The sequence below is a fragment of the Ruditapes philippinarum genome, unplaced genomic scaffold (assembly GCF_026571515.1).
Source record: "Ruditapes philippinarum isolate M1 unplaced genomic scaffold, ASM2657151v2 ctg808_1_1_1_1, whole genome shotgun sequence".
NCBI classification, from domain to species: Eukaryota; Metazoa; Mollusca; class Bivalvia; order Venerida; family Veneridae; genus Ruditapes; species Ruditapes philippinarum.
Window position 1 is genome coordinate 1 of NW_026867265.1, and position 17407 is coordinate 17407.

General features: G+C 31.8%; 1 protein-coding gene across 7 annotated transcripts in view; it reads right to left on the minus strand.

Annotated features, from left to right (window-relative positions):
- Window positions 1-4522: 4522 nt before the first annotated feature.
- Window positions 4523-17407, minus strand: part of LOC132735451 (GTP-binding protein Di-Ras2-like) — a 104501-nt gene continuing 91616 nt past the window's right edge. For 4 of the 7 annotated variants that reach the window (XM_060722395.1, XM_060722401.1, XM_060722402.1 and 1 more), the window contains exon 2: window positions 4523-6228. In XM_060722395.1, coding sequence (XP_060578378.1) covers window positions 5593-6228 — 636 coding nt within the window. In that variant the 3' untranslated portion in view covers window positions 4523-5592. Of the gene's footprint in view, window positions 6229-10997; window positions 11102-11504; window positions 11730-15755; window positions 15779-17407 lie in introns of those variants that run through there. The other 3 variants (XM_060722396.1, XM_060722399.1, XM_060722398.1) reach the window with 3 other exon arrangements.

Below are 17407 nucleotides of genomic sequence, written 5' to 3' on the forward strand. Positions count from 1 at the left end.
ATTCAATTGAAACTTAACAATAGTTATTTATCGTAACAATGTACATCAGATTGACAAGTTGGATAACTCTGCCTACAATATTAAAACTTCACATGCATTTAAGGTCATAATTGTACATGTAGGTTTACTGACCAAGATCCATAATTTTATCGAGCATTTAGGCTGAATTTTTCTCCCCTTTTTCAACTTAGAATTTAATGGTAAAGTTTTGCTTGTAAGCATGTTATCTCCATAGCTACTGAAGGGTTTGTGCCTTTTTTGGGACAATTTTATGCATTCATGATAATAAAGCAGTGATTTAGTTGATAAAACATCTTAATCCAAGCCTTTGTACCTTTTCGGTCAGTTTTATGTATTCATTGGTAAGCATTTTTATACTCGATAAACACCCTTGTGACAACTTTTTCGAATAGTCGAGCCTTACTGTCCTAAGACAGTTCTTGTGTTTGCATAATAATAACTGAACAAAAGTTTGAAGGAGTTATATTTCACAAGGTATGCAAACAATAGCTGTTGGTAGGACAGCACAATGGACTTCGGGAAAATTGAGGTGATAGACGCCAATGTTCAGATGACTAGGATAATTCTACTTATTCTTATCGAATAATCGAGTAAAAATGTGACATCTGCTTTGAAAGTAGGAATGGCATCTGCTTGTAACAATAGACCACTATACAATCAACATAATGCGCCCCCAGCAGTGCTTTCAGCGCTTTGATTTTTCTTTTTGTGGGAAATGAAGGTAATTGAATAAAAAGCATGTACCAAATATGAAAACATGTTTCAAATGAAAAATACGGCATTTTACATGGTTTTGAGAGGTAGGGGGGCTGTGGAGTGGGTAACGGGAAGGGGCGGGGTAGTGACCAATCAACGCGCCGAACACCTGTGATTTAACCTAGAGAATTTTCCTGAAAAAAAATGTTAGGGCTCTTTTTAGGGGAGGGGGTGTAACTTGTTTATTTCTTCTACTTCAAATATATGTTTTTATCATCTACCACATCATATGTAACAAGATACATAATGCTAGCACCTATATTGTCAGAATTATAATCCTTGATTATCGCAACCTTTTGAACTGCCTGACTAATGTAAATGATATAAATCAATTTTATATTTGTAAGGTTATGACATACATATGTTCTCAACACAATTGTGTTGTTGGGGGTCAGAAATATCAGACGACTTGCTTCTAGGACATTGGCCGCAGGAAATTCAAATTTAGTGCTACTTTTGAGACATTAACGTTATTTGAAGAATGATCATGTCGCAATCTGCAATAGACTACGTTAATTCTTATCGTATACTGTAAAACAAAAACTATTCTTAATAAGTGCTTTAATACACAACAGTTTCGGTTGTTTATAATTTTGCAAATTCTGAAATTAAAGATCATGCCTTCTCATAAAATGAAACACTGTACTGTTTATTAATAATGTTAATGTAAAACAGCATTCAGGGAACGTGATAGCTAAATGAGCCGCGTCACGACAAAACCAACATAATGGTTTGCGACCAGCATTGATCCAGACCAGCATGCGCATTCTCTACTTGTTATAGGGTTTATAAGCGAACAGCATGGATCCTGATCAGACTGCGCGGATGCGCAGGCTGGTCTGGATTCATGCTGGTCGCAAACCCATTATGTTGGTTTTGTCATGACGCGGCTCATATGTAAGGAGGCCAATGTCTTTTTGTCACCTTTGAGGATGTCGGTGAAACTATGAAAACAGCAACTGAACAGAAAGGTTTATAATCTATTTAGTACCTTTTAAATCATCTCCTTTTATCAGTTTACTGACACAAGGAAATATCAACTTTTTGGTATTACATCATTCTGGATGGGCTGTCTTATTTGATACATGTACTTTGATAAACTTAGACGCTATATTTGTATATCTAGCTTATTATTTTTACAATTAATTGTATATGTAAAATTTTGCATATAGTATTGCAAGCTCTGATAATATTGATGAAATTTTTGTCAACATTATTATCTTAAACAAACAAAAAGAAACTTTGATTCATTTTTGAATACCTCAACATACTAAGGTCAGTATAAAAAAAAAAAAAACCGTAATAACTGTGACAATAAATTGAGAAAACCATATATTTTTTATTAATTTATCAATAACATAAGATCCGAGATCAATAATCTCGTTTCAACTTTAGCTTTTTACTGAATTTTATGGAATACCTATGTTTTCACGAGACAGAAATTTACCGGAATTCTAGACCATTATACCCGCGCCATCGTCAGACTGAGAGTTTATTTAATGGATGATTATGTAACAGTGAACAACAGATGCCTGCAATAAACTACGTGATTACCACTTAATCCAGAAGGCCACTTATCATATACTGTAAAACAGAACTTTTTAAATCCGCATAGTATGCCCTTTGATTCGAATAAAGATTTTTTTGAATGCACAACATTAAAATTATCTATACTTAAAACGTTTTGCTGGCATAACAAATTCTTATGTAAGTGTGTAAGAAGTAAAATCTTTGGAAGTTTTACATACTTTGCTGTCATAATCGCATGACTGCCTCTTATAATGGCCCGAAGTGCAGTGCACAAGAACCGGTACTCTGCACTTCTTATTTTTTGAGTTATTGCCCTTTGTTTATTTTCATACTTTATTTTTGTCCAGGCCATTTCTCCTAAAGTATAAAAGCTATGGACTTGAAACTTCATAGGATGATAGATCTCATTAAGAAGAAGTGCAGTGCACAAGAACTGGTACTCTGTATTTCTTATTTTTTGAGTTATTGCCCTTTGTTAATTTTCATACTTTATTTTTGTCCAGGCCATTTCTCCTAAAGTATAAAAGCTATGGACATAAAAACTTAATAGGATGATAGATCTAATTAAGAAGAATTGCAGTGCCCCCAAAACTGGTATCTGTTTTCTATTTTTTAGTTATTGCCCTTTGTTAATTTTCATACTTTATTTTTTGTCCAGGCCATTTCTCAAAAAATTATAAAGCTTTAGACTTGAAACTTAATAGGATGATAGATCTTATTGATAAGAAGTGCAGTGCACAGAAACTGCTGATCTGCATTTCTTATTTTTTGAGTTATTGCCCTTTGTTGATTTTCAAATTTCATTTTTGTCCTGGCCATTTCTCTTAAACTATATTGTTCACAAGGCGACACATCCGACTCGCGGAGTTCTAGTTTTATATTTTAGGCAGATATATATATATATAGTCACATTCAGTTCAATTTGACAATAAAATAATTAGCAGAATATCACTTTAAATCAGACCTTTGATCTATCGATCGATTTATTAATTTTATTTATTAATTAATTTATTTATTTATACTGCCATTTTCACCTTGAATACACATAGCCAATCTCAAAATGTATTTTTTTAAAACTAAGAGATCGCCCGATCGTTTCGGCCCTCCTCAGGCGTCTGTGAGATTTTTTAAAGCAAAGGTTTTTCATATACAAATAAACCGGGTCAAAATCCCTTAAATACAAGCCTATTCCTTAAGAAAATGTATGCAAAAAAAGCACCCTTTTAATGGCAACTAAATGTTGTTGTTTTTAAATAACAAGTTTCCGTTGTTTTTATTCTAAATATTCTGAAATTCAAGCGCATGACTTCTCATAAAAAGAAACACTTTTCTGTTTCTTAATAAAGAATATGTAACAACATCATCTAGGAATGGGATAACTTAATGTAAGCAAGCCAATATCTCTTTGTCACCTCTGAGGATGTGAAACAGCCATATGTAAACAACAAATGGCAAGAAATATTTATAAACTATTTAGTACGTCTGGAATCATCTCCCTTTATCATATTACATAAATATGTCCTATGACATAAGGGAATATCATTATAGTTTGGTCATACATGGTTCAGGATAGCTGTTGTACTTGATAAAACTTAGGCATTTGTTTAGTATATGTTGTGTAATTATACATGGAATTAAACGTACATGCGTGTATATATGTATATTGTGCATAGAATAATGCAAGCTCTAACAATATAAATGAAATCTTAAACCTTTGTACCAAAAGAAAGTTTGGCACATTTTAAATTACTCACACATCAAGATTTATATGTAAAAGCATAGTTACTGTGGCGATATGAGTTTCGTGCATTTTTGTTCCAAAATTTGATGAATTTGATTTGTATTTGTTGGTTTATCTTAAATGAAATATTGCAAAGATTATCTGTAGTAGATTTACATAATTGAGCCGCGTCATGACAAAACCAACATAATGCGGATCCATGCTGTTCGCTTACAAACCATATAACAAGTAGAGAAACTGGTCTGGATCCATGCTGGTCGCAAACCCATTATGTTGGTTTTGTCATGACGCGGCTCATTTATGTTTTTGTATATATATATTGAAATGTTTATTTATATGCATGTTTGTAAGGTTTGTTTTAACAAGCGTTTTATGGTAACTTAATGAAATCGCTTCACTTTTGGTAACACCGCCCATTTGTTTCACTTCTGAAAATTTACTAAAAAAACAACAGGAGGTTTAATAAGACTTAACAAAAATCTATATTTTATTAGAATATTAGGTAACAACTTTTATATATACAGTGAATGAGATAGATTAACATATAGTGTTTCCTACAGCATGAAAAATCCAACAATATAAAGTATAGTAAACAACTGGTTCTTATATACCATAACAGAACAGGCAAACTATTTATAATCCTTAAAATTGGCATATACCATTTCACATTAAAGGAGCTCCACTGAAGTTCAAAAAGCTAAAAAACATAAAAATTGAAATTCTTAATTTAAACAAAAAGGTATTGAAAAGATCATACAGTAATCATACTCAGAATTTAATTGAAAAACGAGTTTTGGAGCGATTTTAGTCCGATTTGAGCTAAAAGTGTTTAAACGCTTTTCATTTATTGGGTTCTTTTACACAGTCAATTAAAATGATCACATTCTCAAAGAAAGAGAGAGAAAAACAAGCGGTAAAAAATATCTGAACTTCCACATAACAACTACATCCAATGCTATACAAATTTTAAAACAAATTCTAGACCGATAATGACAAAATACCTTAGCGGAGTTCCTCTAACATTGAACTGTAAAAATCGTAAAGTTGCACATAAAGAAAATTGAAAGACATACATTTGGATTTTATTTGAACAAACGTGAAGTCAATTTTAGCTTTTATACCGGAAGCAAGCAACAGTTTTAATAAATATGTATTTACACTTGTTCAACATTGAGATATTATATTGCACAAAAATTTACCCTTAACAATCGTAGATAAAGCTGCACATATTTGGCGCCAAAAAGCATGAAACATTCGGTTATCAAATAGAGCGTTCAACAAAATATCCAAAAGCAACTGTTGCTTTTCTCACAAAAGGTGTTATGTTTTGTAAAATCACTTTCTGCACTAATTCAATCACAACTTGTTTTAACTCTTAACCGGTTTGTAAGACGCTGTCAATACCTTATACTCTTCTTTTACATTGTAAAAGTGTGCAAATGCTAAATGCTCAAACAATAAAACATGTTTTGTCGTCCTGCATAACTTAGTAACAACCTTTTTTTCTGACCAAGACTTAATCCATTGCGTGTGCGCCATTTTTATCACATAACTAAACATTTTCCCTTCAGTTTTTCTTTCCGCTTTTGTGACCGCGTTTTCTTTGTTTCTAACTGTAAACTCATTGTCCGCCTTTTTTCTAATTGTAAAAGTTCTTGAAAAAGCTCTTTTACATTGTAGTTAGTTTTAGCGGACGTTTCTAAATGAGCACAATTCCATCGCTTAGCAACCGCCGCTCCCTCTGCTGTCCCTACTTCACGATTATATTCGTCACATTTATTACCCACTAACATTATTGGAATTCCTTCTATGTCGGTACCCTTTATTTCCGTTATTTCTTCAAATATTGGTTTCAGTTCTTCGAGGGACTGTCGACTCGTTATTGAGTAAACAAGAATAAATGCATGTCCTTTGGATATTGACAATCTTTGCATTGCTGGAAACTGATGACTTCCGGTAGTGTCTGTTATTTGAAGCGTGCACACCTGTTTATTACAGCTAATTACTTGACGATACGTGTCTTCTATTGTAGGTATGTACGACTCACGGAATGTCCCGCGAACGAATCTAAGGACGAGGCTGCTCTTCCCAACACCCCCTGCACCAAATACCACAACCCTGTAATCATTGCTCTGTTCTGGCATAACCCGTAATCTCACAGATCTGTCTTTTGTGGGCGCCTGAAAATATACAAAAAAAAATCTATAGATGATTACATAAACAAAATAAAGTTACATTAAAGTATATATACGAGACAATCGTATCAATCTGAGAATATCAAAACATTATTGATACCGGAGCTTTTTTAACAGTTGTTGGTGTTTTCTTCGTCGAGTGCTAAAATAAATATAAAATATCACTAGACGAGAGTTTATTTAAACAAAGATAAATATTAACGATAAAAATCAAGCTTAAAGTATCTACGTCATAATGTTTCATAAGGGGAAGGGGGCGTCAACGCCCTCATAATAGAGGCATAACATTACAAAAAAGCACTGTAAAGAATAGTTTAGTATTTTAGTTTACCAAAAACATATTCAATGAGAATTGTCCAATGTTGGCTAAATGATGAATAATGACTAAACTTGAAATGATACATCTCTATAGTTAAAGTAAATCAATAATAATAGTAAAGAATCTATGTATTATACAAACATACACAATTACCGATACTCTTTGACAGGAGTGGAGGAAGCAAAAGCAAACAAAAAGTAGCTGTTAATATTGATTTTAATGCCCGTTATTAAGTCTTTCATTCAGAGAGATTTCTGAATGGGAAGTCGATTACTTGATATGCTCCTATGCATGTGATATAAAACCTAAAAAACCACGCTACAATAAGGTCTTTTAGAAGATAAACTATAACCCAGTTTTTGAAACTCTTCATTTGAGCCGCGTCACGACAAAACCAACATAATGGGTTTGCGACCAGCATGGATCCAGACCAGCCTGCGCATCCGCGCAGTCTGATCAGGATCCATGCTGTTCGCTTACAAACCGCATAACAAGTAGAGAAACTGATAGCGAACAGCATGGATCCTGATCAGAATGCGCGGATGCGCAGGCTGGTCTGGATCCATGCTGGTCGCAAACCCATTATGTTGGTTTTGTCATGACGCGGCTCATTTAGAAATGTCGGGGTAAACATGTGAATATTACGATGTTTATTCTCAATATGTTCTAGTCGTTATCGACTACCTCCGCCTTTAATTTGCGCTTTATTCAATATAGAAATCCCAAGTGACACAAAAGACAGCAGAATCAATATTGGAATACAAGTGAAAATCGTGTACAGACCGGCAATGGGGTTCTAATACTCAATTAGAAATTGTTCCAGGAAAGTCCACGTCAAGCCAGTTTAAGTATTTTTTTTCAGTATGGTGGTGGATATAATGTTATTATACTGTGTGAATGATCTACAGCAGCTAAAATACGTTGGCGTATAATTATATAACATGAAGTTGAAGGCGGGTGTTGTTTTACAGACGTATATATCTGTCGAGGTTATATCAGTTTGTCTGTATCATTATACAATAGTATATCCATGCAGTTTATTCAAATGTAGAAAGGGGAATGAACAGGTGCAACTCGGAGTCAAGCAACATGTTATACCATTTACATACATGAAGAATTCAAAATTCTTGTCCACCGAATAACTTACAATAAGCCTAAGATATAATATAGATCTTCCCACATTTCATTTCTATTAATTGGTCTAATGAACTGTTTTATGGATGAAGATAAGCTGTTCTACCAATTTTAAGGATGGCAATAAATTATTTTCTGCGTCTCATGACCTTTACAAATACATACGTACTTATCTATTTTAGTTCGAGTAGCCACTGACGTATTATTGATTACGATAGAAATCTGGTGGAATAATCAATCTTAAATCTACAAAAATATCACATGTAAAGGATTTTGACGTCGACATAGCTTATTATAATGATTGTTAAATATCAATAATAATACGTATAAACGGGCAGGTATCTTGAATAAACTAATTTTATGCTACAATAGTTTTGAAAAGCCGGTTGTATTTATTTATTCGACTAAATTTGTTGATGTTTTCCCACGAAACAAAATAGCGAATGTTGGTGAAACTGTTGAAATGATACAATCAATCTCATGTGAATTTGTGCATGATGAAGATATGTATCAATGTACATCTGATTCAATGACAACTATAAATCTTACTTTAACCGCAAATATAAATTTACCAGGAAATATAACATAAGCTTTTTGTTAAACTATCAAATATTAGACTAATCCATAACCCGATTTCACCTTATGTGATTGATATACTTTGTTTTTTTCCTTACATCAAATGATTCAAACTAATATTATCTTATGGCATATATTTATAAATCAACATACAGTTTGTTTGAATACCTCTTGGACTAAGCGACATTATTTGTGTGTGTAGTCTATGTTTAATATAAGTCACAAAAAGCAGCTTTCGCTGTCGAGTACGGACCCCGGACATGTCACCAGTCATGCCCTTAAAGAGTTAATTTTAAAGTACAAAGTGGTGATAATTTACCTTAATGCAATTTCCACGGAGTGTTTGCCAAAGACATAAATTTTGAGCCTAAAGAAGGTCACTGTACGGCGTTCAATGAGAACCTAAATGTACAGTAACCTGAGATAATAATTAAATGTGGTAGCCCTTAAAAGGGCTGTTGATTGCCAAGAAAACGCTCTGCCTTACAAGCCGTCTATCTGTGTTATGGTCACACGCACCCTAGCACACCATTCTGGGACTAATATTTTATACCACAAGAACTAACCAATATCTGGAATTTACCGAAAACTGAAAACTAACCATGCAATAACCAGATTTCACCGATCTTTTTATGAATTTCATTTTAAAAATTGTATGATGTTAATATAAGTTCTTGATACTAATTTCTTAAAAATATTTTTAGCCAATAAGTTAAACAATAATAATAGCATATTATTTATGTATTTTAACATAAAACACATGTCACTGAATGTGCAGTACCAAAGCAAATGTAGTCCCATTATAATCATGATAATAGCTATGTAAATACAAATTATTTTTGAATGTGCTTGACAAATGACAATGCATTCCACGACATTAAATGACTGGTTGTTTCTTATCACAAACGTATGAACTCAATTAGCAAGATAATTACATCAATCACGTGGTCTAACTCGTCACAAAAATAGAATCGCCTGCTGATTCTGATCAACTATCGCAGTCTGTGTTTCTGTATATTTGAAATAACTGCTACTTGTTCTATTACTGTAGGACAATAAAATCGAAAATAGATTAACGACGTCATCATTATTTCCATTGATATTACATTAAGCAATAAACTGATCGTTGCGGATGGATATACAAACTAGTGGCCGATAACGTGACATGTAAATAGTTCTTATAGATCTTCTTACGTCACACGGACGGTATTTTTGCCGATATTTCTAAAGAAAATTGGGGGAGGCATGGTTTCCTATAATAAGCTTGTAAGAGAAAATTGTATCGATTGTTGAAGAATCTGCTGAGATCCCGACCATCGATCTTGTCTTTCTATAATTAGGAGAAATGAGAAAACAAGCGCTAAAATGAGCGAGGGTGTTTCATGTTATTTAAAGACGTGAAAATACGATCAATATCGAGGTAATTTTTTCTCTGTATAGCAAGTTTGTGAATGAATACATACAACAGATCGTTGCTATGATAGCTTCGTTGTCATTCTGGCAGAATCTGAACAAAGAAAGAGCTTGTCAAAAATGACCTAATAATAATATTAGGTGTGGATATACCGTTTCCATAATAGACTGACGTCTATACAAGTATGACACATTCCTATAAACATCCATTTCCTCTCTTACTGAACACACTGATAAACACAGTTGTCCAGTTAATTTATTTACACGAATGAATGCTAATTCACAAGAATCTGTAACACTCGAACGTAATAAGACAGAGCTTTAATAAATAAAAATTAACCCACGAACTATCTCTTATAGTTCATAAAATAAGGTCAGAGCCTTCAAAATATGCACAAAACTGCCTAATTTAGCCTGTTATGTAACCAATCTTTTTTCAACAACGCTTTGCGTGTATTTTATACAACTTCTTATGATTTTACTAGATATATGACGAAATTTTAAAACTGATTAGTTATAGTAACTTATTACTGTTAAATTATTATCACTTAACGATCATTATTTGTACCGACTAGACACTGTTACATGTTGTCATTATTTTAAACTATTTCAGTCAAATAAGCAGAATATGACATGCTCGGTTAAGAGATGTTAAATCTAGAACCACCATGGATAAACACATGTGACATGTTCGTTATAAAATAAATGCAATAATATTCCAGACATGTTTGTCTGTTCACTAGGTACGTGGAAAAGAAGACTGGTACAAAAACCAGTTGGTCTTGTCATCCAGTCACGATCTTCTCGTGCTCTGTTTTCTTATATAGTAAATTAGAATCTTGTCACTTGACCACATGTAGCTAAAGAAAGCTGTAGACGTCAACGACAGACAAAGAACCGTAATGAACCGTCAGAATAAACAAATCGACAAATACTTATACCTACATAAACACATTAAGCATCAAAATCAATCTAACATATCTATAGATATCATATAGATATAAATTACAGTATTTCAGTTTATCTCAACTTTGAAACACACTCACCCCAATGTGAATCTAGGCTGTAATTCGATCAACAAAAGCTTTTAAAAGTATTTATGATAGTATATTTTTCTAAACACGAGCACAAACAATTAAAACTAAATTTTTCTACAAATATTTATTTTTTGTACGGATATCTTTGTTAAAAACACACTTTATATACAATGAAGAAATGTATCACAGTTACTTATATATAAAACAACGAAAATTCCTATAAATTCACACTGGTATAAACTCTCCAAAGAATTGATAAGAAACTTATAATTTACCTCCTTACTCTTCCCCATTTTCCCTGAAGAATCCGTTTTGTCAATACGAATAACTAAATCAGAAGTCATCCGTCAACCTTCTCGTAACAACATCCAAAAGAAAACTAAGAAATAACTACCAATATAGAATGTAAATGCAAAGCTAATGGCTGATTGGTTTTTATGGCATATTTCTACGCGATCTTTATATAGCAGTGTTAAACCACTTGTAACTGTATCGTTTACCGATACTCATGTAGCTTGTTATACCGAAATCTTACTAATTAGTCTTATTCAATGTTAAACACAAATTGTTACACTCTATTTCAACGCCATAAATTAGTCATACTTTACATTTTAACTTTTCGTACTCACATTAAGTATAAGGCTGCATGATGTGGAGGTTAATATAAATCTCTTCTTCAGGTGGTATGTACCTGTCATCATCTCATGAAAACTAACGATATCTCATTATCTATCTTTAAAGAAACATTTTATTTGGTCAATGTAGTTTGATTAAAAATTTACCTGAACGCCTTATGAGATCCTTTCATTTATTATCAATAACTTTATTGTTTTCTCACTTTTAATGTAATGTCCACTGTTTAGAATATTTACACAACTAATATACATGTCAATAAATAAACCATAAATATATAAAAATAAAAGTTTTGTTCTGTTCTGATAGTTTAGAGCTCATTTATTTTCGTCCACTTTACATCATATTTGTTTAAGCGAACCGATAGAGTGTAAAAGTAAACATTAAAGTGCGTCATTAGAAATACCGCTCCCGTCATTTCATCTTATCAACAAGATTATGACCTGATTATAAATTGGCAGTTTAACCAATATAAGAAACATAAACATGTATCAACCTATTTTCACCCTAAACGGTCACACTTGGCAAAACTTTTTGTACAAAAAAAGACGAATTTTTAAAGATCCTGTATGTTTTGTGATTGATATTGTTACTGTGTGTGTACCACACTTACAAGAAAATATATATGTATATAATTATGCAAATAAAACATTTTTTAAACATCGAAGAATATGTAAAATATGTACTGCAAATATTTATGCACATTATATGTAATCAATAAATTATATGCATTCATTTCTTATTGGAAACTTTGATTTAGAATTTATAGAAAATAAATTTCTAATTACCTCCCTTAATTTGCAAGTAATGGTAATATTTTTATAAATAATGCTTATTGGGACTCACAATATTGACAAATCTTAATTTGAGCATCATATTTATGAAATAAAACCATAAAAAAAATGTGTTACAGGATCTTGAATTAGTCAACCAAAACTATATGAAATAAAACGACTAAAAACTTCCCTATTAAGTTTTTCTACTTTTATTTATTAAGGACAACATAATATTACGAACCGGATCTTGTTTTAATATAAAAAATAAAAAAAAAAAATTTAAGCGGATGCCTTTCATGTTGAAATGGAAAATATCTCGAAAATCAAGAACTTCTAAATTTAAATAAACTAACGTACACAGATTTCTCGTCAGCATATTTCAAATAGTTATTAAATTATTATATAAAAGAAAACTTTTAAAAGTTAAATGTGAACAAATACGCAGCGTGAAAATGTGCACGCAAGTGTGTGTAAGCATTTATTCCTATAACTTAAAACATTTCAGATCGTTGTTTAAATCCTGCGTACTTTTAAATAGTTATTGATAATCATGCGAATGTTTTGCTATTATTCACGAAACAGCTCCTCTGCGTATTTGTGCTGGAATCGTGTAGAAATATTATTTATACGAACACTGCCATACACTGCTAGAATAATGGTACCTGCGATGGAATCGGATAATCGGCGGAAATCGATCAATAGTTCCGCAGCAAAGAGACTGGAAACAGAGCGGGACTGAATGTGGGTGACCAATAACTGGCCTATTTATTGACAATAAATCGTTACATTAGAGCTTATATCGGAACTGTTAATTAACAACAGCTGGTGATATTTCACTTATATTATCTTGATATGATAAAATATAAGCTACAAATGTACAATGTCAATACAAAAAAAACCAATTAGTATACAGTGTCACAATCCCAACAAAAATGTAAAGTGTCCATACCAGCAATTAGTGTTCGAATATCTATACCAGCAGTGAAAACAACTTGTCCATACCAGCAACAAGTGCACAGTATCCTTGCCAGTAATGAATGTACACTGCCTATACCAATAATGAATGTACACTGCCTATGCCAGTATTACATGTACACTGCCCATATAATGCCGTCAGTTAATATACATTGTCAATACTAGTAATCTACGAACAGTGCGCATACAAGCACATTGTAATTAGTCCTCAGGGTCCATACCAGCAATAGGCGTACATTGTTATTTCCAGCAATAGGCGTACATTATTGATTCCAGCAATAGGGGTACATTATTAATACCAACCGTAGGTGTACATTATTGTTTCCAGCAATAGGTGCACAGTATTAATACCAGCAATTAATTGCCAGTATTAGTACCAGCAGTTAATGTACAGTGTCAATACTAATTATTTAATTATTTAGAGACAAGCAACTAATGAAGAGTGACAATACAAGCAATTATATTATGATATCATTATTGTCCATTGATTATAAAAGTCTTTCAAAAATTATTTTCAAAAATACAGTTATGTACTAATTAGCTTTTTTCTATGTTTGGAATTACACCGAAATAAATAGTACTCACCTCTAAAGTCATATACCACTATCATATGATTAACAATGTTTATGGAAATTTTACCTAAATTTCACAATAAATCGATGAAAATTGAAAAATGTTACATGAAAAATAAATTGAAGATGTAGATGATTGTTTCGGTTGAAACGTTTGAATAAACCAGTACTTTATGTTAACACTATTATAGTCATGTATAGATATAATCATCGTTAATTGAGCGTATCAATTATAACTACATGTATATCAAATTGACTACAATATAGTATAACTGTTCAAAACGTCTTTTTTCCCCTTTTATCTACTCTGATAAAAGGAATCAGATGAAAATACTGTTTGTTGATATTGTTTTAATTTGCTGAACAACAGATGTTTACATGTAATGATAATCAGAAGAAATGTTGGTATGATTGTTATACACATAAAGGAGGACATGAATTTACTCAATCTAAATTTAACAAAGTTTGCACATTCTCTTTAAATATTTCCTAACAAAAAACTAAATTCACGAAAAGTACTCCCCAACACATTTCATGAGATATAATATATGTGTCAGAGAATTAAGCCATCAGTACTTTAAACATCTAACATATTACATGGTATGATACTATAGTGTTTCACATTTCACACAGTGTACGTGAAGATGGTAAAGGTGACACAGACATGCGGAGATTGTAAGTTAATAAATATAATATAGTAAGATACGCTTGGATAAAGTGCATAACTAAATAATATCTTCCACGGCTATCATTACTAGGCAACAGTTACTATTGATACCATAATTTACATTGCGTCAAATAAAAGTTTGAGAAAAATTACAATTTTCTTATTTCAATTCACTCGTAAGAGTAATCGTAAGAGTAATATTTTTTTTTTTGATTATAAAAATCGACAGACTCGCTTATTTTTTACCCATAAAGTCAGTCATACAAAATGAAAATTTATAGCGTATATTCCCGTATTTTAACGTACAAATCAGCCGTGTCACGACAAAACCAGCATAATGTGTTAGCGAGCAGCATGGATCCAGACCAGCCTGCGCATCCGCGCAGTCTGATCAGGATCCATGCTGTTCGCTGTCAGTTTCTCCACTTGTAATAGAATTGGTGTGCGAACAGCATGGATCCTGATCAGACTGCGCGGATGCGCAGGCTGGTCTGGATCCATGCTGGTCGCAAACCCATTTTGTTGGATTTGTCGTGACGCGGCTCAAATAGGTTTCATTAAATTACAATTAAAATATTCGTACTTACTCTTAACATCAACTTATTGCATAAATTAAAAAATATATTATGACATTACTTATAACTTTATGAAGAGACAACAGTTGCATAGAAAGGTAAAAACCAGTTATCTTGAAATCAAATAATTGGAAATATATATTGATATAAGGATATATTTTTTTGCATGATAAGTATTAATGTTGATTTCTATATTCAAACTTACATTAAAGTATTAATGTTCAAATTGGTATACGCTCCGTATTCAAATAAAATGAATATAATTATGCCATTTAGTGCAAGTTATATACAGCTATATTATACGAAAATGTTCACTCAGATAATTAGATTTAGACAAACTACAAGAACTGTATGTTATTTCTGTATTTGTTGACGTTAGAATGTAGTAGGTCAGATCTCCTGACGTTTGTCGTCAATAAATGCCAGAATTTTAAAAAAACTAAAATTCTACTTGAAAAAAAGTTGCCATCTCAAAAATTACTTTATTGGAAAGAATACAGAAACCATTTAAAATTTATTTTATTTTTCTTTAGCATGAAAAAGACTCTGAGTAAAGTCCTGTTTTATACAACATCTTTATGACGTCATACTTAAGTTAACCGGTTCAGAATGTTGCAAGTTATTACCGACGATAAGCTTGCTAAACATATTAAGTTTTTATTTGTTATATGAAAAACTAGCTACTGTACCAGTGCATATTAATAAACTGTCATTAAATAAATGTACGGTTAATGTCTTGTACAATTGGTTCTTATAAATAGCGACAAAAGTTACATTATAATGCATTTAAACACATACATATGCATTAGTGTGAAAATAATACAATTTTTCTTACCGTTAGTATTCTATTCCAAACAATATAAATGTAATATTTTAAGAAAGTAAATTAGTATATAATATTATTTTTGTTCAAGTTCTTTTCGTGTTCTCTACAGCCTCATGCTTTGTTATTAGTGAAAAAACATTTTCATCTTTCGGGCCAACGTGATATTTACAGTAACTTATATAAGTATGGGTAAATGTCGGCTGCTGCAAAACGACACGTTTCTTGGAAACTCATTAGCGAATCTCATCGTGACCTCTAAATTAAATACTATTTATCAAATGACAGATATTTTCCACAAGAAAAGACAACAACTCAGAATTATATCCATTTAGTGACATATGATATTAACTCCCTCCCGAGTATTTCATTAAAGCATTCCATAGTACCTTTGATGCAGACAATCAATGATATATAAGAAATGACGGTCACTATCATATCTACATTCGGTTGTTACATATTCTAATGCCAATCAGAAAATATTGGAAGACTATGTTGAAACAAAATACTATAACTAAAATCATGTTTAATAGATATAAAAAAAACGAGAGATATATATTTTAAAGTAGGTAATGTTATGAATTTTGTAGTGGTTTTGTCTGTAAAGTTTTGTCTAAAGTTGGCAGTAATGGTAATATGATGTATGACATTAAGAATTCATTACGTTTACTAGGTCTATACTACTAGACAATATCAATCAATAGATGGAAATTATACCCTACACATGATCATCACATAAAATGGAAGAATATTTATACATATAATACCCGAGGGAATGTAATATAAACGGTTCTCTTTGAAGTTTCGTTAATTTCGCAAATACGAGAAAACATTAGTTGTTGGGTTTTAATTTCTAAGAACGCTAAGAAGCTTTAATAAGAAGAAAATGCATTACTCTACTGGTTGGGTATATTTTGTTTCTTCCATGTTTATCCTCTAGTATTTGATACAAATTTAAGGCTTTATATTATGAGGTGACAGACATCATTGACCATCTAACACTATTTTCATTTTTCTTTTATTTATTGGAGTTTAGAAAAATAATATCAATATAACACTTATAATGATATTGGCAATAAGAGAATTAATAGTTTTTAGCATGCTATAGTGTCGACAGCTTGATTTCAAAACAAATCATCGACGTGGAATGAAAGACTAAATTTTTAACAAATTAATTTTGTCTATCAAAGACAAATGATAATTACTTCTAAATTTCATACTGTCTTTACCTTATCGTTCGTGTACTTTGTGCTTAATCACCTCGTTTTCGATGAAATGGATTATTTAGTAAATAAAGGGAATTTGACATATTTTTTCATTTCTCGTTTTATATAAAAAGCAGACGAACAACACGGGATAAATTATAATACCACCATGCTGCAAGTTAATTATATCCTGAACGGATACATTTTTACTGTGATATATTATAACACCACCCTGCTTTAAATATAAAGTTAATTATATCCTGGATGGATAAATTTTTACCTTTTACTCTGATATATTATGATAAAGATGTTTCAAATTAAATGACATAATCTCAGATAAGAGTTGACGAAACATCCTGCATAAAATTTCCTGACAAATGTCGGTGAACTGGTAAGTGATATATGCAATATTTAAAATTACAGCGTTAATATAAAATACTTTGTCATTATAAGATATGA